This window comes from Chlamydotis macqueenii, chromosome 8, assembly GCF_036417535.1.
Source record: "Chlamydotis macqueenii isolate bChlMac1 chromosome 8, bChlMac1.mat, whole genome shotgun sequence".
In the NCBI taxonomy this organism is placed as follows: Eukaryota; Metazoa; Chordata; class Aves; order Otidiformes; family Otididae; genus Chlamydotis; species Chlamydotis macqueenii.
Genome location: NC_141563.1, coordinates 34,383,086 through 34,407,226, shown reverse-complemented (window position 1 = coordinate 34,407,226; position 24,141 = coordinate 34,383,086). Strand labels below are relative to the sequence as shown.

Sequence of the window (24,141 nt, the reverse complement as noted above, 5' to 3'; positions counted from 1 at the left end):
GGCTATGAAAAGCCGCTGGCGTGGTTCAGAGTTACCTGCGCCTAACGTGTAGGTAGGTCAGCGTACTTGCACCACCCACAAACGTTGCTTTCAGAGCAGGATAGAGTTGTTTAAAAAATAACGTTATTAAATCAGGCCAAAATACCAATTCCTTCTTTTGAGGAGGCAAAGGATGGAAAGCGCTTAAGCACGAGGCTGATGAGCAACTGTTTTAACCCTTCTCCAGGCGGTGGGACAACAGAACCATAGAACAGTTTGGGTGGGAATGGACCTTCAAAGGCCACCCAGTCCAACCCCCCTGCCAGGAGCAGGGACATCTCCAACCAGATCAGGTTGCTCAGAGCCCTGGCCAACCTGGCCTGGAATGTTTCCAGGGATGGGGCATCCACCACCTCTCCGGGCAACCTGTGCCAGTGTTCTACCACCCTCAGTGTAAATTTTTTTCTTTCCTTATGTCCAGCCTGAATATACCTCCCTCTATTTTAAAACCATTACCCCTTATCCTATCACAACAGGCTCTGCTTTAGAGTTTCTCCCCATCTTTCTTCTAAGCCCGCTTTAGGTACTGGAAGGCTGCTATAAGGTCTCCCAAGCACCTTTTCTTTTCCAGGCTGAACAGCCCCAAACCTCTCAGTCAATATGCCCCTATCCAATGGCACAGGTGGGACTGGGAAGGGCTACAGGAGTTTTACCTCTTTTTAATGTATACTGTCATTTTTTTTTTCTCTCCTCAGCCTCAGAGGTTGTTGTTAATTCTACCCAAACCCCACCAGACTCCAGTGTCTCACGGGTGGCAGTCTTCACCCCAGCAGCAAGGCGGGTGAAGGAAGCCTGACAGCTGGAGGGGCACGGCTGAACTCCTCCCCAGCAAGTCTTTCATCCACCTGGCAGCGCGCAGGGCATGCTGCCAAAGCTCTGCAGGCTGCCCTGTAATGACTGCCTGCATAGTACGTCAAACACTACCAGGCAGGCACAGAGCACCTTCTTTTCATCTGATGTATTTCACTGCATGATATCTAAAACGTACAAGTACTTTTTTGTTTGATCTTTTTTTTGTTTCAGAAAAAAAAACCCCACACAAAAATTATTTCACTTGCTTTCCTTTACTATATTTATTTCATAGGAAAAACATCTTATTTGATCAGATCTTGGGAATGCCTGATACAGGATCTTATCTTCTATAATACCCTGCCTCAGACACTCCAGGTAAAAGTCTAAGTACCTTACACTAAGAAGATGTGATTATTCTGTCCCTCTGCTGTTTCAGCACAAGAACTTCAGTAACTTTTCTCTCCAAAAGCCTCTTACTAATTGTTTTGAACTGTTATTTTTTGCTAGCTGATTCTGTTTTATGAAGATTCTTACATTGCCTGTTGTTACTGTACACGCAGGGCGGCATTAAACACATCAATGTTTAGGTCAGACAAAAAGGGGACTAAGTAACTTACAGTTTTACAGGCATCATATGCTCTTCTTTTTGGCTATTCTGCTTTAAGATACATGCTTTAATTTTCAGTTACTGATTCTACTTTGACTTACAGAGATTAAAATTGTGGTGGATGACATGGACAGTATTTACATGACTATTTCCCCCCATGGTGCTGTTCAGAATTGATAAAGGCTCAAGAGTGGACTTGGATTTCTGGAAAGCCTGTGACTGTTTCCTTCGCCAAAGGTTCTTAAAGAGATTTGGTTGCCATGGAAGATTATGAGAAATCCTTATTAAAAAACAGAATTAGGAATAAGAGGTTTTTACAGTAAAATCCCACAGAGTTCTGTGCTAGGATTTGTACTGTTGAGAATGATCATTTTATTTTTTTAGTATTTTTCCTCTTTTATAATTTCTGCTAGCTTTTGTTAATTTTTCTTTTACCCCCCCCTCCTTTGCTTACTGTTTCTCATTTCTATTATTTTGTGTCCTTTCTCGTCTCTGGAAGTATCACATCATAGCATCTATCACTTCCTACCAACCTTTACAGAGTTTCCTATGACCAATTTCACAGAATCATGTAATTCTGCATTTAAAGGTCTTGATTTCACATGCTCTTTCTCTACACGTTCTCACACACTTTTCTTTCTGGTTCTACAGGTAACTTCTCTTTCCTGGGTTTATGCTACGTTAGCCAGGGAGCAGCAAAAGCCAGCGGCTTTCCTGGGAACTTGCGCAGCCAGCAGAGCAGGAGCTTCACCAGCCAGGGCCCCTTCCCACAGGAAGGCAAGCTAGGCAGGTCCAGGGATGTTCAGCTGTGAGTTCAGATCATCAGGCAAATTCACGGTGATGAGGCAAGTGCAAGGTGAAGCCTGGAAGGCAAACCACGGGTTGGGGTCAGGCCCGACAAGGGTAACCGGAGTCAGGCACAGTCCCGTGATCAGCGGGCAGGTGCACAGTGACAAGGCAGTTGTGAGGTCAAGCTGGGAATTCAGTCCACAGGTCACAGTCCAGATCAGTGGAGCCCATGGCCAGGCACAGGCATGACAGTGACTCAGCTGAAGGCCTAGGGCTGAGCTTAGAGTGGCTCATGGGCAAGAAGGGTGCAGATGGAGGCACCCGGTGAGGCCGTTAAGGTCTATTCTTGCACTCAGGGCCCTGACAACATACTCTTTTTCAATGGGGTCATCTTTCACAGAAGCAAAAACTGCTGCACAGGTCAATTTTCCACTAGAGGGCTAAAGAGTGCAGACAAGAGGGCAGGGTGGAGCATAATCAGATGCAGGCAAAGCCTGACACCCCCGTTTCAAGGTTGATCCTTGTTCAAAAACATCCAGAAATAATTATTCATAAGGGATGGCTATGCTGGAAAGGTGTTATAGACTGTCGATAGTGCAGGGAGCTTAGCTGAGACTTGTGGGAGAGGCACTCATCTGAAAGAAAAGGCAGGCTGTACAGGCTTGGTAATCTGGGCTTATGTCAGAAGAGATTGGCTCACCCATGCAGTCCTGGCCGTTGCATCCACGTCAGATGGCTGACTCTGAATGATTGAGTGCTCACTCAGATAAACCAGTATTAGTACACAGCAAGGATCTTTCTAAGGAATGTTACACTTGCAGCATACCGAATTCTACAGAGAACTACAATACAAGTGTATATGGAAATCTGTGCAGGTTTTTTACATCTTTCCAGTTTCAGCTGCATAGGGGCACATCAGGAACACCACAGCACTGGCAAGCTGTGCTTAGAGTTCAGCTGGGGGGCAGAAAAAGTAGTAACAAAGGGAAGCTGTGCAAGTTATGTAGAGTAAGGTAATTTGTTTTTAATTTTTAAGCCTGGTTGGAAATTTCTTCATGAGCTGCAGCTCACATGAATGTCATGCTCACATGAGAGCAAATTCTGGTTTTGTGCCAATCAAAGATCATGACCTATATTCACATTCTAGAAACAGGGAAAACTAGCTTGGCACCTCATGCCAGGACTGTGGTTCAATCTCCTGATGTCTAACGTCCACTGTTACTACATTTCAAAGTCAGGTTAAATTACTTCTCACAATAGAAACTTATTTAAAATGTGTTCACTCTTTTTGATAGTGCATCCCTTGTCTTCTTGACAAAGCATCTGACAACCTCTCAGTAAGGGTTGTCTACTTTTCTTAACAAAAAAGAATGGCATTTGTTAGGCTTAAAAATTATTTAGTTCAGACATTACTTGGTGCCTTGCTCAAGAAAGCTGCATATCCAGACACTTGAGTTTTCCCATACCTTGTGTGGCAGATATGCATGTCTCTTGTAGTTTAAAAATATTCTTGTTGGAAAACCCTAATTTACAGGACTGCATCTAAAATGCATCCTTCTAAAAGGAACAAAGACATCAGAATGTAAAAATACTGAACAGTGACACTTGGTGGTTAGTTATGTAACTTGCATGTTTCTCACCATTAGAATACATCAGATGAAAAATGCTCCTCAGCTTTTCAGTCATATTTAGTGTATGATTCATGGAAGTCTGCACTTCCTGAGCAGCTCCCAAAAGCTTTAGAAACATTAAATAAGCCTCATGATATTCTGTGATGCTGAGCCATATTTGAATTTTTCAGATGCAGAAATTAGAAACTAAACAATTGCCGAAGTGTGTGCAGTTAATTATTACACAATACAAACTGATTTGATAGCTGCTGTATTCCCTGGGCCACACGTCCCTTCATGTCCTGTCATAATCTCTTACATCTTCCTGGCATATACACTCCCACTTCCTTTTGAATCAAGCTCTGTGTCTATGGGAAGTTAATATATTTTCATGAAAAAGGAATTGGCTTTCTGTTTATTCTCTGAATGTGGCCACTTTAGAAGGTATTATAATCAAATAAAGATTACTTAGCATAACCGAACACTTAAAAATCATAAAATATGAAGAAGAAAAAAACACATCATGATTCTAACGTGAACTTACATTATTTGAGTGGCTGAAGATTATCAGCTCTTTACGGTCTCACACAGGTTTGTGTTTCCCGATTGCACAAGAGACAAGAACAGGCTTCCAAAAACTGCATGTCACTGGCAGTCAGCACTCAGAGTATTGTGGTTACTGCTGTACCCCCAGAGCCTGACAGCTCCTTAGAAAGTTACCCAAGAGACCTGTGTCAGCTGTAAGAGTCATACCAATCCACTGCTTACTCCATTCAGGTGTAAGAATGGCGAGGAGACAGCTTCTTTCATTATTGCTTTCCAATCTCGCCACCAATTGCATTTTACAAGAGTAGCAACTCCCAGAACAGGGAGTGGTTGAGGTACAGAGGAAATCTTTACAGTGATCTGAAAAGGAGCTGTTCAGGCACGATACTGGCTTACCTCCTTATTTCTGTCTGAGAAAAACAGCTCGGGGAGATGGAAAGAAAGGATAAAACCAGAAAGAGTAAAATGAGAGAGTCCTGGTGGCTGAAATACTACTGGGGTAGCTGACCGTTTCACAGTGTTTCTGGTCTATGTCCTCGTCTGATTTTTGGTGAGGGCAGGAGGTTGTTGGTGGTTTAGGTAAGGGTGGGAGAGAGTAGGATGATATAGGTGGGGTATATAGGGTAGTCTGTATCGCACAGTTAGCCAGCAAGACTGACTGCTGTGCTGCTTGAAGGCAATCTCATTGCTTTTTCTCTGAAGATGCTCTATGGTACTTTCCAGGTCAATTATGCCCTGAGGGAAATGGGAGCAATGTCATGATGATGAATGTAAAATTTTGCACTATAGAACTGAAGTATGTTTTGTAAAATACTCTGAAATATTTTGTCTGGCTGTAAGAGACAAAAGTCACTATAATCTATTCATTATCAAAAGAGTAGGAATTCTAAAAATTAATACCTTGCACAAGAGTATATTAATCAAAGGAGTCTTGTATTTGGGCTTTTCTGAAAGGTGGAAATATTTTCACATGGAATAAGCTTCTTTCAAGTATTTTCACATTAGATGGAAATACTTTCATCACTTGAGGCCCTTCTTGGAAGTCATTCAACTATGAGAACACTTGCTTTTAATAAAAGACTGTTTAAGCCAGTGGGATTCCTGGAATTCCTGAGCCATTTACGCTCTTCTTTACACTTTTCTTAGCACCTCTTAACTCAATGAACATTTTCTTTGATCCCTGCAGACTTAACAGTGGTAAGAAATAGTCATCTCATTAAAACCATGAAGGCTTAGAATGGCATTTCTAGTCTGTCTTACAATGAATTTTCTCTTGACTGAAGTAATTTCTAAGGTCCTTGGTTACAAACTTCCAGGTACAGTTATCTTAGCCCATGTGATCCAGTGAGTGTGTATGTCAGTGCAAATGCATCTACACCTGTTACACAGAATAACAGTAACACAATTATTGTGGTATTGCTTTAGTACATTTAGTTGTTTATTATTAGTTTCAGAAAAAAAAAAAAAGCAAGTACTTTTACAAATACTAATTAAGGTTTATCATGTCAGTGAAGCAGGCATTGCTAAAGTGAAACAGATGTTTCTAACAATATTGCTAATATGAGCTACGTAGATCACATTTTACTACAGAGAATATTAAATTGCAAAGTAGGAATCTATTGTTTATCTCATGCGTAAGACAAATAAACAACAGCCAGACAGGTTTTTTTATCTTTTACTGGAGAATGATGAGAGGGGGAAAGGAGCTGAACGGGCAGATTTGAAGCAGTTGCTAAGTACTCTTCAGAGCCACAGGCTCTGTAGGAATGTGTCACTTGGTGACATTTAAAGAGCTAGAAAAGATGAATACAGAGAATGATGGATTATATCTACTTTGGTATAAATTAATTTCCATGGTGGGGAGCACGGAGTGGGGCAGGTAGAGAAAAGGTGGAAATAATGCCACAAAGGAAGAAGTTGCAATATCCCATTAAGTATCATAAAAAGCTACACTGGAAACAAAATAGGTCAGAGATGGAAAACTAACTGCCTACCTTTATAAAAAAAGATTGTGGCAAAGATCTTTGTAACTGTACTTTTTTGCTTTATATAGCAGGAGAACAAATGGTTAACATATTCAAGGAATTATTTACCTCGATTATCTCAGGGAAGCCTTTCAGAATCAGGGACTTCTGAACAGCGACTTGAGCAGGATAAAATATCTACACCTGTACGACATCATTTCTGTTTAACAAGACCTCACTTTGTCACTGTAACCTTCCCTCCTCTCTCACTGCCTCGGTTGTTTCTCTAACATTTCTCAATCTCATATCTATGCTTTTCTATTTCTGGCTTTTTGTTTACTCTCTCAGAGATATCTGCACTTCTATTTTAATACTCTTATCTTTTTTTTCAGTGAACAAGGTCACAAGTGAAAATGGGCTTTGGCAATTCCATTATCAGCTCACTGACATTAATTGACATCAGGGAATGTTTGCACTGTCATGGTAGCAGGTCCTGGCTTTACAGGTTCACATGTATTAAATTTCGCAGACACAATTTCAGTTGGTGCCAGTAACAAAAAATTCTGTACTGGGATATGAACTATGTCAGAGACATATTTGTCACAAACAAATCCACATTTACACTTTCAAATCCTGTTCCCACAGGTGCATTGAAAAGGCAGTGCAATGTTGTGACTTCATTTGACTAAGGCAACAGTTTGGCCAGTGGTTTTGTGTCTCAACAAGACCATTTAGTTTGTAGATTCTGACCCTGTGAATATCCTTGAACTGATTTACTATAGTGCACCAAATACCTCCAGTTTTCACCACAGTCTGGGATTATCCCATGAGTAAGCTCATGAGCATGTTTTTTTCAAGATCAGGGAAATCTTAATTGCCAAAAAGAAGTAATCTCTTTAGATTGATTCTGTGCCAGGGTACTGACTGGTATGTAGTTTTCCACAGAGAAACTAGTTATGGTAATACCTCTAATCTCTCTAGACACAAAATAATTTTCAAAACTCTATGTTCCATTATACCTATTATATACATTATCTCCTTATTCAGAAACACTATCATCAGTATACAACTTTCACAGAATAAAATGTTAATAACTTGTTCATTTCCATTAAGTTGAAAATTAACAGCTAAGCTATTAAAAAGTATTCCTTTCTATAAGGAATTCCTTATCTATAAGTTGAAGTGAAAAATTACTGAAAGGCATGTTTTCAAATGGAGTATTTAAATAGTATTGTCTAGTTGAATAAGAAAAGTCTGTGTTTGAAAATAGAAACACTAGGTGAAAATGTCACAGCTATCACTTGCTATTAAATAACACAGAAATGTCTAAAACCCAACCATAGCTAAACACAGTAGGATAGCTAGAGGCACGTAAGACATGAGATGAACTGTTCTGATACTTACCGCAACATTTATATATTTAATGAGCAAGTTAGCATTGCTCAGTTCAGATTTCCCATCATTTTGAAAATAAGCTTAAATTTGCCTAAAAATTTTGAGCACATTTTCATTCATATTTTAAGGTTCTCTCTATATAGCATATTCCAAAGAGTGAAAGCCAACTCCTATGGCAAGGGGTTGAACCTCTTTTTAACAGATTGCTCGCTCTAAGTGGTACCAAGGAGGTTACAATTATTTTGATTGGTATTTCTAAGAAAATTACATTTTGCACTTGCATAATTTTTTACAATAAAAGTTCCATTTGTCTTATTTTACTAGCTGTTCACTTATGTTTCCATTTAAAGAGAGTTCTCTCTTGCTTTCCTGATGCTCTCCACTGACAGCTGGTCTGACGTGTTTTGCTTTTGCGATAGGAACTGGTGGTTCCAATAGCTCCTCATTTTAGCAGAACACTGTAAAGCCTGCCTACATATCCGGCAGCCACCTCTCTTACATCCCAGGATGGAATTAGGTCACAGCTGGGACACACAGAGAGTTCATAATGCGAAATTCCATCTCAGCTAAAAACCTCTTGGTTTGTGTCAAATGCCATTACATAGCCCCTGCTCCAAAGCACTGCCAGGAAGTGTTATTTTACATCTTTATGCTTCTCATTCCCATTTTTATACTTCTCAGGCCCAATTTTTGATTAGGTAGGCTTTGTGGCATACAGTGAGAAACTTTATTTGTAAAATAGGGAATTAATTGGCTTTAATGGGAATATTAGACTATGGAAAATAACTCAGACACATAAGTATCAGCAAGGCGATAGGAATGGCTGACCATGGGCACTGTTTTTACTGATTTAACATACAGATTCATGGAAATTTAAGAGATTTTCTCATGTCCATTAACTTTCTTTTCCAAAATATTCTGGAGCTATGTGAAGGGAACCTTTAACAGTCTTTCTGTGGCAAATATGTTCAAATTCAATGAGTTAAGCCTAATAAAATCTCAGCTTCCCTGTTAAAGACTGGGTGCTGAATGAAATTGTAAGAAGACTGCAGATTCCCCACTGTCCTGTATCGAGCTGTGCCTGGAGGCCAGGGGAAGTGCTCCGAACTGTAATGGTAACCGAGCAATAATAGATTGAGTGACATAAAAGAATGGAACCAAAATCCTGTTTAGTGAAACAATGCAGAATTTAGCATTGAGTTTCCAAGACTAGCGTGTCTGACAGGTAAGGGCGTAACAGACTGCAAAAGAGCCATAGCGCTATGCTTACAGCCCCTCGCAAGTGAAAGGAAATCTTCTGGGCTTATTTCACCTTTACAAAACGTCTATAATCTTTTTGCTATTATTTAGTTGGAGGGGGTTTCACCTCTGTATTAAAACCATTCAAATCCTTTTTTGAGTTAGCACCAATCTAATGCTCAAGTAGCCTAGCTAAAAGAGGTTTAACGTGTTTAAACTAATTTTCCAGTGTCTAAACATTTCTGTCTAAAAATCACAGGGATAACTCACATCTTTGTTAACAGCCTTTTTGAATTTAACATGTTGAACAGAGTAGCTGGGAGAAGGCTGGGGAGAAAGAGCTATGCTCAGATATCTGGGGAGTCCATCAGGGTGAAAGATTTTATGGGGAGAGCCTGGAGAGGATGCCACTGCTTACACTGTGTCAGTTCTCTGCATAAAGAAACTGCTCCAGCTTCTGCATCTGTCAGTCTGGCACCTTTAATAAGTAATTAAGTCACACTGTAGATTTGTATACATACTTGGATAAATAATACATGACAGCTATCACACTGGCATGCGAGCACGCCTGCATACCCAGGGCAGGAAATCGCATACAGTATTTAATTTGTTGCCAATTTATCTCTAACAAAGTGAGGAAGATGCCCTGGGGACTGGTGACTAACAAGGAGCATTGTTTATGCTACAAATCCCATCCGGTTATTAGTCTTTGAAAAGTGCTTTGTTTAGCTTATCAGTGCTTCAGCAGGAATGCCAGGGGCTTTATTTTTGTTCTAAGTGTATTTCTGTTCCAATATTCCTGACTCCCACTGCACTCCTCCGTAAGAGGTTATGTGTTACCTGAGGGCTGAAAATTAGGCATGTGCTTCAATGCCTTCTTGAATCAGGATCAGGATGATTAGCATTGCACAAAACCAAGCCCTTAACAGGTTTCCTTATTAATTTTGCTGCTTAAAATTGGAGAAGATCTTTACAGAAATCAAGCCTTTCTTAAGGACCGTAGAGCATGACAAAGAATAAATACCTCATGAGGTATATATGCCTATCTATTAAAATTATTATAGCACGTTAGACCTTCTGCTTTGATTCTACACTTCACTCGATTAATTGGACAATGTTGTGTGTCACAATCTAATTCTGCAGTTACACAATTCCAAAGTACCACGAGTGTCTGGCAAGTTTTAAGCCTGTTTCACAACAGTAGCGATAAGCTGCTACTCTATCAGATGATTAAAATACCTGTAGTGTGCCCTTGATCAAGTTAATATTTAAAAAATATAATGGATTTTTTTTTTATTAGGTTCAGGTATCTTTTCAATTATGTCAAACATCATTTGAGGGGAGAAGATTTATTTAGCTGTTTTAGAAAGGGAGGGCTGCCTTTTTTTTTTTTAAGCAATTTGCTTTATATGAGGGGGGAAAAAAAATCCCTGCACCACATTTCCTTCATAACCCTAATTTGGAAAACCCAACAGACCCTTGCCATTGGGCAACTAAGTTAATAATTGACAAAGATGCACAGCTGACCTTAATGAATGATTCCACGCTAACGCTGTCAGCTGGTGTAACCTACTCGGCTCCTCTCAAACGTTTCTGGACAGAGGAATGGTAAGCCCAACTGTATGTAGGTCTTCTGAACTACGGTAGGAAGTATTCATCAGGATGATTATGAATAAATAATTGAAGTATTTATTTGTACATTGAATCAGTAGATTACTTTTGGAAAATTTGCATGTACCAATTCTTCCCTGTAAAATATGTCATATTTTTAATTTGCTTGTGATTAGGTTAAATATGTATTGTCAAATAATGAGCTGTTCTGTGGATCCTCCATGATAATCTTAATTGGCCTTGTAATTGAGACACGGAGCAGCTGCTCAGCTATCAAAGGAATCTGACCAAAAGGTCACACAGTACCGTGCCTTCCTAACAAGTTTAAACCTCAAAGCAAGGTCTATTTTACCTCTAAATAATGGCATATGTTCATGGAAAAAGGAATAAATGTTTGTTAGCACTTGAATCTGCCAAGTGCTTTTTAAACTTTAATTCCTTCAAATATGCTGATGAGAATGGACTCACTGATGCTTTAAAACTATATTTCTTTGTGGCAAAACTGAAAGATGTTGTGAGCAGAGGTGTGTCACAGAGATAAAGGCTTATACCCAGGAGCTTCTGGCTTCACAATCAACAATCTGATCGCTACTTCATGCCTTTCTTTTGCATGCAAGTATTAAAAATGTATCAAATTTAGTGGCAGCATTTTAGTACAATAGCCTTGATTTTGCAGAGTTCTCAAGTTATTTTCTGAAACGCTCAGCTTTCATTTTAAGCCAAAAGACGTGTCCAGATTTGAAAAGATCTCATTTTTCTCAAAATATGGCACATAGGGAACTTCCGGGCTTGAACAGTTTCAAAGCCAGGCCCCTGATGAGGTACCTATATGGAGAGTTGTTTTTAAATCTGACCCCAAAAGCTAATAACACCTGTAGTGCTTTCTGAGAATGAATATAAACATAAAGACCTGATTTTAGAAAAACTTAAAACTGTATTTAAAAATAAACATGTAAACTTCCCATGGTCTTTGCTAACCAGAAAATTTAAAATCTGACGTGAGCTCTGTACCTCGTTATCCATTGCAACTCCTATAATCTTACTGTAAGTATTCAAAAGCCATTTGTGTCATATATGAGCATGCATGTCACAGTGCATTCAACTTACTATCTTCTTGTTAGTTGGTGAAGGTGAGGAGGATCATATTCCCTCAGTTCTTTTTACATAGGGAGTCACTTCATTTAAATTATCTGATACAGGTGACTCCAAGTCTGTTTTTTTCCCCAAAAATGCTCTATTAATGTAAGAATGACTATACCAGGTCAAGCCAGGGCCATCTCGCCCTCTCTGCAGCAATGGATGCCTACAGAAGAATAAAGAGTCAGTTCCATGATGCCTCCCCCGAATACTCTTTCATTCTTTAGCAATTTATGGTTCAGAAACTTCCTCAGTCAGAGGTACTACCTTTGCATTTAATAGTACTTGATACCCAGTACCTGTTGAACTCAGAGATTTCTAGCATCCATAACAAGAACATCCCCTGCTTAGTTGCATACGTAAAGAACTGCCTGTTTTTTTTCACCTCTGAATCTACCACTTGTTGCTCATACTGCCAGAGCTGGTCCAGTTTCCCACCTTGCTTCATTCAGTAAGGGAGAGGTTACAAGAAGATAAAAAGTGCTGCTTCATGGTACAGAGCGTGAATGATTTTTCTTCGTTGTATACATGCACATATCCTCCACATAGTGTCGTTAGTACAGGATCATTGCCTGGTTCTTCCCTTTAATTCATGGAGTCCTAACTCTAACGCAAATACTCTGAGAGCAGAGCTTGAGCATTTTCAAGGTCTCAACGGTAACTTGCCCTTAGCTGACGAGTTTCCAGCCCCTTCGCGTGGTAGCTTACCTCAGCAGCCAGAACTGGTATCATACAGCAACACAGCAACATTCTATTTTCCTATTTTCTGAACATCACAAACTCTGTTTCTGCAGACTTGCTCATGAAGTCAGCAGAAGATGAGTCATCTGGAAAAAAAACTATAATGATTTGTCCCCTAGGAGTCATATAGTAAGTTAATTAGTGTACAAAACAGTCTAATAGAAAATACACAAGCAGTTTCAACTTGTTGAGGTTGCAGAGGGCAAAAGAGCTTTTCAGAATTTCCGTTAGTTACGGTCTGGGAATGCTGGGTTTCCCTTGACTCAGTATCTGTTGCATAATCAGAAACACATTTGGTTCCCTTTGTTGTATGAGACAAAGCTAAAGAAATGTGTGTGTTATTACTTTGCAAAAATAAAGATACCTAATCGGCTTATGTCATGTAAGCAGTGTTTATAAACACAACGGCTCTAGGGCAGTTCCTCAGCTGATGAAAACTATTACAGCTTCTGTCAGTTGAAATAACGATCTTCCAAATCTGCAAATATCCCATCAGTGCTGCATGGGAAGTCAAAATACAGGAATGCCATGTGCCGTACGGATTTTAGGTAGCACTGTGTTAAAACCTGCTTGCCTGGAGTTCATCTGTCAGTGTACTGGTCCTGAACCTGATCGTTGTTATGTTTTAGTTGTTCAGATCCAGTCATCCCAGCTTTCCTGGGCTATTTTGTAGCTGTTTTCTCAGCAGGAGATAATCTTATCAGTGCACAGAGAGGAAAATCTGAAAACAATGTGAACGCCTTCAGCATCTGAGATTTTTCTGCTGAGAATCAGAAACAAATACATCTATAACTTCACAAACCATAAAGGAGTAAGACTTTTTCCAGTAGTGAGGGCATGTTGTTTTAAAACCTCCAGTCCTTTTTATTTACAGATCCTCACTATAGGGAGGAAAGACTGGTATTAAAGATGCTAATTTAAAATTATTAATTTGGTGAACTCATTATTTTAGGCATGGCTGTGGGGAAGACCCAGTTTCCTGCTCATTCATTTGGCAGACTTACATGATCACCTCTCGCTTCTTTCCTGGAATTATTACATTAGAAAAATCAATTATTTAAATAAAAATCTTTGTCTGTTGTCAAATGAGCTTGAATCTTCACAGTCACTCTGGATCTTCCAGTATTTGACATGCAAAATATAGAATCTATTCCATTTTCTCTTATCAAAACTTCTATAAATAGGTCAAATACTTGGAAGTGTATTCATTGATCCATCATGTATTTGAAAAGCAAATAAGCAATCCAAATTGGGCAACAAGGGACAGCAAGCACACAGTGATGGTAATCGCAAAGTATGCCATCATCTCATCTGAATGCCTTACTTCAGTAATGGGGAAATAATACCCATTCCATATAACGCTGGGTCTCTCTGGTCATTAAGAATCAGCTGAAGTTCAGCATTTTTTGATAAAAATACAAAATAAAACTGAAATGGATGCCATCTCCTGTTGAACCTTGCTAAACATGAGCAGGCAGTCAAAGTGGGGGAACTTCCTTGGAAGCTCCCTCCCAAATTCAGAAGTGCTCCTCTGTTTCTGGGACTCTTAGAAGCATGAAAATAACTTTGTCTTGAGAAAGAAAGGACACTAACCACATGAGTATTACATTTTCTTCAAAAACTGATCTCATTGTGGTTATGGCAATCGAACATATGGCCAATGCAATCTCCATGGTGTGCTAAGACAAAGTAGGCTGGTCCGTCATCCATTACAAACTAGCTAATGCATCATAATAAAGGTAGCAAAAACTTTCCATGTGGTAAGGAATCAGTATCAAGTAAGAACAGTTATTTTATCTCTCACTGTATCAAATAGTCCTGGCACAGATGAATATATTGCCAAATAGATTTTTACTGCTTTCAGGCAATGATTTAGGAGCAAAGGCTGGAAGACCAACGAGCATCCTTCAGCCTTTCCCCAACAGAAATATTTAATACAAAAGTGCTTCAAAATGCCTCTTTAGCGTTTCAGAGGCTTACAAAATTATTACGTTCCCACTCTGAAAATAAAGCTCAGTATTATTTTTAATTATAGACTTGGCTAAGCAAAGGGAAGGATTGTTTGGAATAAATCTTTTTACCTAAATAAAGGCGTATTTTTGTTACGTAGCCTATGGTACGCACTAAGAATACCATTCTGCCACCCCAGGAAGTCAGAGAAGGCGCTGGTCTTTATTTCAGTACATGTAGGTGATAGCCATAAAGGAGGAGGAGGATAGCCATACAAAGGAGGAGGAAAAAGATCCAAAAGCTACCGAGGCAGACCTTGGGTCCTGTCTGACTAATAGTGACAGCTAGGGAAGCCGGTGGTTCAAACTCGACTGGTTTTCAGAACATAAATATTATCCAGTGGTGTGTGGATATGTCACTGGAAGCAGAAATGTGGCATCATGATCTTATCTGTGACACTGGTCCTTTCTGCAGGAGTACACAAAGAACTTAATTTCTTTGTGCCTAATTTTCATTATCTGCGGAGTAACAATTAGTTATGCATGACATTTATACTTAGTTTCTGTGACTCTCTGCTAATTGTAGTAAATTACTATTAATGAACTGAATATGTCAATCAAAATACTAATTTATTGAAGATTCCGTACTACTTCTCTTCCAGGAATCATTCCAAATTTGGCAACCTAGTAATCCCAGTGACTTCAGCTGCCCCATCTGTCTCCAGACAGCCACTCTGCCAGTGGAAACCAACTGCGGACATTTATTCTGTGGTAAGTTTTCTAGATTGACAGAGCAGTGCTTATACAGGCTACTACATAAAGCACTCCTCTTACAGAAATCTCAAGTCCTATGTAAGAAAACTAAGACCAAGCCTTTCTCCCTAGAATTAATGTAAGTACTCTCACTAGAAGCAGAAGTCCCATGTTTGTATTCCCTTTTATTTGCTCATTGCTTTCACATCTACAAGGTGCTGCTTTTGAAATGCCCTAGAAGTCTTAAGACAACAAGAAGTAGCAGATCATCACATAGAATGCTGCTAAATTCCAACACAATCTCATGGAATGGGCAAAATCCACCAGAAAACCTCACAATTTTTGTTCAAAAATCTCCTGTTGTAATAATCAGCAGTCTAATTATACAGTTTGTAACTGTAAAAGCTCAAGATATAATAAACATGAAGTCTTATCTTCAAGCACAAACTCACTTCTGGGAAGACAGGTTGTCTTTTTATATGTCATGTATTCAACAGCATAAAAATCCAGCTATCCCCTAAAATTGATTCTGATTGTATTTACATTGGTGAACACTGGGAGTAAGACATGCGGCTCAGGTCGTATTCTGGTCCACAACCTTGCTTCCCATGTTAAACAACTGCCTAAATAAAGCACACGTGATCTAGAGCACGAAGGAATAATTACCTTGTGGTCCTGTAAAAGCTTACCAAAAAAAACTGGAAGTTACATATTAAACAACTGAAACAGTGAGTTTCTAGTCATGTATAAACCTTCTTTTAATCTGCTCATCATTTTTTAAGTAAATCCATGTGGTCATACAGGGGAAAAATGCTCAAAGACATCTCACCGTGATGGATGCTCAGTAACTGTTTATTCCAGTCCATGCTCTGTCTCAACAGGAAAGGGCCAGATCCAGATTTAGATGGTCCTTCTGTTGAGGCTGCCTATGGTGTGGTCTCCTGTCCTCCCCCAGTGCACTTAAAGTCACTGGATAATCTGAGTAAAACCATAATTCGGTAGATAAATGTGTCTGCTGAGTGCCTTCTTTGAGGCTGCTAAGCCGTATAGTTAGGATTACAACATTTAAATAATTTTTCAAAGGAATACATGGATGAAGCACAGAATAGTGGAGAGATTTATATTCATAATTGCATTCATAAAGAGGATTTCAGGATTTTTAAGGCCCACATTCTGCACCACTAGAGCCAGTGGAAGCTCTGCACCTGCTCTGAAAGGCAGCAGGATAAGGCCACTAGCATACTTGGACGGAATATTGTTTCTCTCAGACCTCTGAGATACATCATCCAGTGAATTTACAGGTGAATTTTACAACCTCACTGCCCCAGCTGCTTATCAGGTTCCTTGCTGTCATCCCCACAGCAGGGCTGGCAGAAGAGGACTGGACTTCATGACCTGCTGAGGCTGGAACTGCCCATGAAGGTACTTCAGGGCTACTGTGCAGCATGAGATCAGGAATCTCTGGCAGAGGGGCAGGCAGGCAGGCAGCTGGAGGCAGTAACATCTAATACTACAACAGCAAGACACATCAGAAGACACTGGTCAGAACCATAAAGCTCCTTTCTACTGCTCTGGCATTTTACAGAGACCTTAAAGGAAGTGCAAGTTATATTTACAAGCCAGTTACACTTTTTTTCACCATGTAGGAGGGTTATAAAAAGACGCAAACATAAATGAGAACAAGGGACTGTGTTGTTAATGCTGGTGCAATAAAAGCACATTTTATCTTTAGGAAGTGTCATTTTTCTCTAGATTGAAATGACGGTCACACAGCACAACTCCTCATCACCGCTGCCACTATCTCCATCCCCTGAAACCACAACAAAGCAGTGGATCACCAACAGCTACGGACACTTTGTAGGGCTCATCCACCTCATGAGTAACACCACTTAATACTTTAGGTCGTTTCAGGTTTTTATAAGATTGTTCTATAACATGCAGGAAAAGGATGCTTTGAATATAACTCACTCCAGGACAAACAGTAAGAATATGGCCTCAAAACGTGTTTTAAATAATGTCACAGAAGTTACAGTTTCAAGTACAAAAGCAGACATAACAACAAAGATCATCAACTTTCCTCTTTCTCTGGCCTGGTTAATTTTCACTTTCCCATCTGTGAATATGACATAATGATACAGACTTTATTTTTATTTTATTTTGAGATCTGCAGAGGAGAAATACCACATACAAGCTTGGTCGTTATTGTTGTTGTTAGCTGTATATATTTAGCTAGGCTTTACTTTCCTCAAGTACACCACCAGTTAGCTCTGAAGCACTGATTCCAGTGCAATGCATTACACACGTTATGACTGTGTTTATACAGCAGAAGCGGCCTCTGTAACATGTCTGGTTTTCATGTCTTAAACCAATAAAACTACATTGGGCTTATCAAAACCATTCCGCGTAGATCTAAGCCCGTTGTGACTGAAATCAGTAATAAAACTTCTCTTGATGCCCCGTGGAACAGAGCTAAGGCAACGCTGAGCTCTCTTAATAAATTCCGCTCTGGTAAAAGTTTTATTTAAAAAATGTGGTCAACCCAGAGCTTTTAAAGAAGATTAATGTGGACTTATAAAAAATGTCTGATTTTATTATTAGTAGTAATTCATACAGTTTGTCCTGAAGTTTTCCTTTTCAGCTTCAGTTTGAACCATATGTGCAGGAAGTTCAACTGAAAAGCGATCCTTGAGCAATATTATTTTTTTCTAATTAACAAAAACCACAGAGGTATTTTAGAGAACCCTACAGCCTCCCCCAGAAGGTTGTGCAGCAGGCTAGATTAAAACAGGATTTTGTCTATTTGATGAAAAATGCACCGAAGCACAAATAGGTCAACTTCAGAGGAGTCCTTCCTTTCCTGTTCTACTAAACAAAGGATTGGGCATGCAGCAAATTTTAATTTCCATGGGCTTTTTTTCTGAAAGCCCTTGAAGGACTATGGGATCCCTTAGCGCCCCACTGTCAGCACTGGGAGCGAGCACCGGCGCAGAGATACAGCCGTATGAATCACAATACAGGATCTGGACCTAGAGGGTCGAAGCAGTTCCTGAAGTCAGGCGTGATGTTTGTCAAATGCAAAAGTTCAAGCGAAAGCTTGAAACTGGCTGCCAGACTGAGTTTATACATACTGCACGGGGATTTAGATATAAACACAGCCATGTGCCCAGCCAACTCGTCTGTATATGCAAACAAAACAAAAGAGTCATAAAGAAAGGCCTTGCACTCTAGTGAAAACAAAAGTAGAAGCTACAAGTCAGAGTGAGGTTCACAAAAGTATCTGTGGGCCAAATTTACTATCCACAGGCTGTGACTGACAGCATCATGAACATTTTTATACTTCATTTCAAGCACACTGCACTGAGGGCTCCTGAAGACTCCTTGTTCTAATACTGCTTACAAGAAACTACTTGCTGGTTATTTTTAAGAACAAAGAGCATTGTTCAATTCAATAAAACAATTCACTCAAAATGGCAGCACAGCGTTCTGCTGCTGTTTTCACTGGAGTCCTTGTCAAATTTGATCAGTTTAAATGCTGAGAGATTTTTTTTTTACTGACCTGTCACACTGCACGCTGTGCCCGAGAGCTGAAAGTCAAGCTGTGCTGCTTCTGATTAGATGCTATTTATGCTTCGCTGTTCCTGCTGTTAGTGCCAGCACTGACATTCACGTACATCAACCGCTGCTGTCAGTTGTATGTGCAGTCTGATCTTACTGGCCTCAGACCCTGCCCTCTTTCACACCCGAGACCTTAGTAGAAGAAGAAATGATGTTGTATTTGGAAATCAGTTAGCTGTGTCTGGGTAAGAAGAAACAAAAAGAATGCAGCAACTCACAGGGCTACGCAGTTCCAGAAAGGTAACCAAGTTGAAATATAGTAAGAGAAAGAAAAAAAAAAAGGAAACAGACAAAACAGCCCAATGTATGGTACTTTATCACCAAGATAGGCGCTGTGCCACCAGAAGTCTGCATCGCATCATGAATTATATTCATTTTTACAATCAGGGTACAGAGGGTTTATTAATTCTGGTAACTTCCTTGTAAATATTAAATATCCTCAGATATATTTCATGTATCTTAATACAATCTCTTTTTTTTTTTTTTTTTGGTAGGTTCCTGTCTGATCACATACTGGAAACACAGTCCCAGGTTAGCAGCGATCACCTGCCCTCTCTGCAGACGAAAGGTAAGACTTACCTCCCATGTACACATCTGCATTTTGATACGTACAAAATAACAAGCCTGAGCTCCTCGGATCAACTTTATTTATCCTCTAATTTTCCATAGCGTTTCAAAACCCACTTAGACTTGAATGACCCTGCAGCCATTTGCATTTATCATTTGACAAATGACACATCAGGCAACTCTGTGAAATATTAAACAGGCCTCCAGCATTTGGCTTTTGTATCGTTTACTGAATCTCTGGGATAACATTCCATAAAAAGCAATATGGAGGTTCCTATTCTCATCTGACCCTGGCCAGAGGCTGCCTGTTGTACTGGAAGGATGGATGCAGGTTATGAAAGGAAAATGTTCTTGCTGTTGTGGAAGTGTCGGAACTGGACAAAGGTCCGGTTGCAAGAGAGACTATGGAGAGACACATACTACAGAACGCTGTCCTTTATACTGGAGATTATAATACCCCGTGCTAATGTCGATCTTTTCTGATGAAGGTGGTTCTTCTGGATAACATCTCGTGTGAAAAGCAACAGGATAAGCCAAGTAAACAAATCGTACATGATATTAGAGAGTACAACAAGCGTTTCTCAGGGCAACCTCGACCCGTAAGTATTTATTCATCTACATTTACCTGCCTAGTAGTGCATAACACACAGAGGATTGAAAGAGACCCAGCAATGGAAACTAGTTCGTATCATTATGTGAATTACCTTTCCATGCACTTACTGGTGATACCATAGTGGAAGTGTTAGCATCCACTGCTGGGTCCAGCACCTGCTAGTAAAGGGGCTTCCCAGAGTGCCCAGCTCAGAGGAGTTGTGCAGTCATCCTGGCAGGGAGGAGAAAGCAGTGTGAGATAAAATACAGGAAGCAAAGCAGAACTGGAGATGGTCAGGCTGGAACTTTCAAATATGAACTCAGATTTGAACTCCAGGATTTTAACTTGCCTCTAAAATTTAAAATCAGATTCCAGCTTAGAAAAAAGCTGGTGGTTTTTTTGTTTTTTTTTTTTTTCCCCCAGGTATTGCTAAATTCAAACAGTCCACAGTGGCTCTGCACTTTCTTAAAGCTGGAATCCCAGCTGGTACAGAGACGTGACAGGCAGTGGAAATGATTTGAAAGACGAGGGCTGAGGGCATGAGCGAGGCCCATTCTTGACAGGGTGTAGAATATCACCTCTCCTGTCACATCCTGCTAGGGGGCCTGAAAGGACTGTGGAGTCTGATTCAACCTATGGACTAAACTAAGCACTGTGGAGGGGAATGTTATTTTTCAGCCCAACAAACTAGTATTAATGAAGAGGAATAATCACTCAGTCCTATGGTTCCTGTCCACACCAAGGCAAGACTTGAGGCTTGAGGCCTGATTTTCAAGCATTCATAGCCTACACTTGATGCCAGATTTTAGAGACAGGCATCAGTGCAGCCATTAAGGCCCAGTTTCCAAAAGGATTCAATGTCAAGCATAATACTTTCTTAGCAAAGTGCTGGGGGAGTGGGGATTCCTTTTACAAGTGTGCCCCTAGATAGTGCAAAATAATTGAAAGCGTAGGTGGATTTGGACAGCACAGAAAGTTTCTGCTTTCAAGAGACGTGAATCTAAAAGTGCTTAAGAGACACATTCAGCTGAAAGAACTGCAAGCATCAGAATGCAAAATAGCGTAATTCATCTGAATGTTTAGTTTGCAGATTACCTTTATGACATGCCGTTATTCCTGACTCTTGCCTTGCGAGGAATCTTCACCTGGGGTGGTCTCGTGTGGATTTTTTTCCTAAGAGTTGCTGTTTGCTCCTTTGGAACAATCGTCTGCTTGTCTTCTCCATTTGACACGAAGCCTGGGCCTCTCTGCAGGACACTTGGAACAGCTGATGACATGGTGGTTGTTTCTCTTCTTTTAATTTGCATGATAAACATTTTTCAGGAAATTGCATCTAATGGGGTAAATATGTCAAGGTCTGCAGCCCAGAGCATGCTGCCAGAGTCCTGACTGACTCCAGCTTGGATTCCTTGGTCAAACTTCATCGAGCGATGACAGGCTTGATTCAGGGCAGCGTGTGGTGGATTTGTCATTCTGCCGCTGACAAAGGCTGAAGCAGGCCTCAGCAACACTTGGTATGGCCAAGTGATCTGGTGCGCAAGCGCTTCGGTGGCTAGTTTTACACTTTATATTTGCTAGACTCTTTCATGCTGCACTTTTCTGTCACTTATCTTCACACAAAGTGCCAGAAAATGCCTGAAGTTATGAACAGAGCCTAAACTTACGATGCCAACCAAGTTGCAGTTGAAGAGTTCTAGAACTCTAGAGCTTTACCATTTTACATCTTTGCTCAATTTAAGTAAAATTTTAATTTGAGAACTTAGCAAACTGTACAATTAGCTAAGTCTGGTATAACCCAAGGAATGTTAGCTAGTATCACTACAAAATCTTGTATCGGTGCTTTATGTTATTACAGCTGATGACACATCCACTGGAATACAGATATTTTACAGCTCTGCAGTGAGCACAGTCCTGATTTTAAAATGGATAACATGAAACTGGCAGTAACACTGGCTTGGTACAAAAATTGCAACTATAAAGGGGAGAAAAGCATTAAAAAGTCATGCAAGAAATGTGAACAAATCTCTGTGTAACTCTGTCATATAGCCTAAGCAAGGTACACCGCTTCCTTGAACTCTGTGCATCCAAGCTTTAACAAAGTCAGCACGACTGTTTGTTTCTAGACTTCATACACTCCTTGTGATTTCCTTGGAAGTCTCGGTACCAGTTCAGCCAGAGAGATCAAGGCCAAATTGATGATGATGATATAAATAGCAGGAAGTTTATGGAAAGTCTGCAGAAGTTGAGGGGGTGTGTGCGTGGCTGTTTGTGTTGAGCCGCAAAATGCAGTGCCAGACACCCCTACACATCTCTCCCTGTATAATCTGTACATTTACTATGTATTTGGAGTCAGTGGACTTCATTTTTACATATGAATTGTACATTAAAATAGATACATTAAAATATATGAATATTTATTGTTCACAATACATTGGTCTCCAACTGCTTTTTCCTGCTACGCATTTTCAGCTGACGTATTTTATTGTGCCCCTGAATTGTAAGCTATGATACACCATCATGTTGCAGTTGTTTTCTTGCTTGTTATACTCTTTTTGTTATGATGTTTCTTCTTTTTATTCCCATCAACTTTCATTGTCTTTAATTATGTCCCTGAACTTGTAAAGCTGTTTCTCTTAACAATGGGTACTTTGGAAATGGCAACAATTGCTTTTCCATGAACTACAAGGCAGGAAGTGCATTGTTTCTTTAAAAAAATTACCAGATGTTTTTAAGTGCTGACTACTAACATAAAAAAAACCCAGAAACTATTATTTTCCAAGTTCTGTAAGTGTAATTTTGTTATTGTGTAACTTCTGTTTGCATTTAACTGGGAATTACAGCCTACGCCAACACTACGGAGTGGAATTTCTATCAAGCGGAGTGTATAAAGATGGAGTTACATGAACAGTGACTCTGGAAAGGGACGTAGGTTGTTTCTCCTGCATAACGCAGGCTCACCAAGAGGGTGGCAGTTCGCAGGCTGAAGAAGAGAAGAGTTCTCATGAGTGACCTGTATCAGAGGTGTAGCTGATCCAAATATGCTCTTCTGTTCGGTCAGCCCTCGCTTCTTAATCCTCTCCTTCAGCTGGGGACCCTGGTTTTGCTTTTTAAACAGAATAGTATCTTTTGTTAAGAAGTAACAGACAAATGGCAGAGAAGGAAAGAATTTCTGAGAGAATTTCACTGAAGGCACTGGCAGCATTTGGATCTCACAAGATCAAAACAATTTGTACTGTCAGAGGGGAAACATTTTTGCTGTGTACAACCAGAGTGTCCAGACTCTCTCCTTCCACAGCCCAGTTATGCCTCGGCCTGTCGTTGTGAGCCCAGCAGTACCCTGTACTATCCAGGGCAACCTTCCAAACCACCCGGGAGCAAATAAAAGCCTTTCCTTGACTGGATTTGGCCAGCAGGCAGCCAGGAAGGTTTCTAAGCCTTGATAAACGCAAGTCTGAGGAAGGAAAACCGTTCCTCTCTCGCTCCGTGTTCCCTGTACCTGCTGTCGCTGAGGTCAGCTCTGCAGCTGGCGGGCTCTCTAGACGCACATGCTCTGAGCTGGGTCCGGCTGAAGCACCGCGATGAGAAAATGATCATGGAGGAGAGCCGGGCTCTTTCAGGGCTGACTCCCCACGAGGCAGCTGGCAGGACGGAAGGAATGCACCTGCATTATGAACATATTTTCAGGAACTGTGTCTGTTCAACCTAGTCTTTCAACATCAACAGTGGGCTGTTTCACATCTGCACAGTGATTAATGAGCTCCGAGGGCAAGTTACTTGCAAAAGACAAAATGGCACAAATTATTGATAGCAAAATGATTGCGCTGCAAGAATGGAGACAGAAAAAAAAGAGAGCAGGAAACAGAAAAAAAAAAAAACCCAGAGAGGAAAAGACTGCACAGCTGCAAAAGTGATTCTCAAATATCAACCACCAAAGAAGTACTGTAATCAGAGTTTAAAAAAAACAAACAGAACCTTCCAAAGGAAATCATGTTTGGGTCTTAGCTGTAGCAGACAGTAAAATTAAAAGGACCATGTGTGATGCCAGGTGTAGCTACCTGTGAGAAACATGGCAAAGGGCAGTGATTCAAGTCCATCCGTTGTTCCTCGTGCTGTTCCTGCCTGTGGCCAGTGTAAGCCCGGCACTGGGTACCTGCAGCTGGTTGTCGTCTCTTCTCAAACTGAGCAAATGAGTCCT

The 24,141-nt window shown here is 40.3% G+C and overlaps 1 protein-coding gene across 1 annotated transcript; it reads left to right on the top strand.

The window, feature by feature from the left end:
* Positions 1 to 1,125: 1,125 nt before the first annotated feature.
* On the top strand, positions 1,126 to 22,375 carry LOC104481208 (E3 ubiquitin-protein ligase RNF170-like; the record flags this gene model as incomplete). The annotated part of the gene is made up of 5 exons (XM_010122329.2): positions 1,126 to 1,206; positions 15,082 to 15,190; positions 19,282 to 19,355; positions 19,843 to 19,953; positions 21,030 to 22,375. Coding segments are annotated over 5 exons (681 nt in total), but the record flags the coding sequence as incomplete, so codon positions are not given.
* Between the last annotated feature and the right edge of the window lie 1,766 nt (positions 22,376 to 24,141).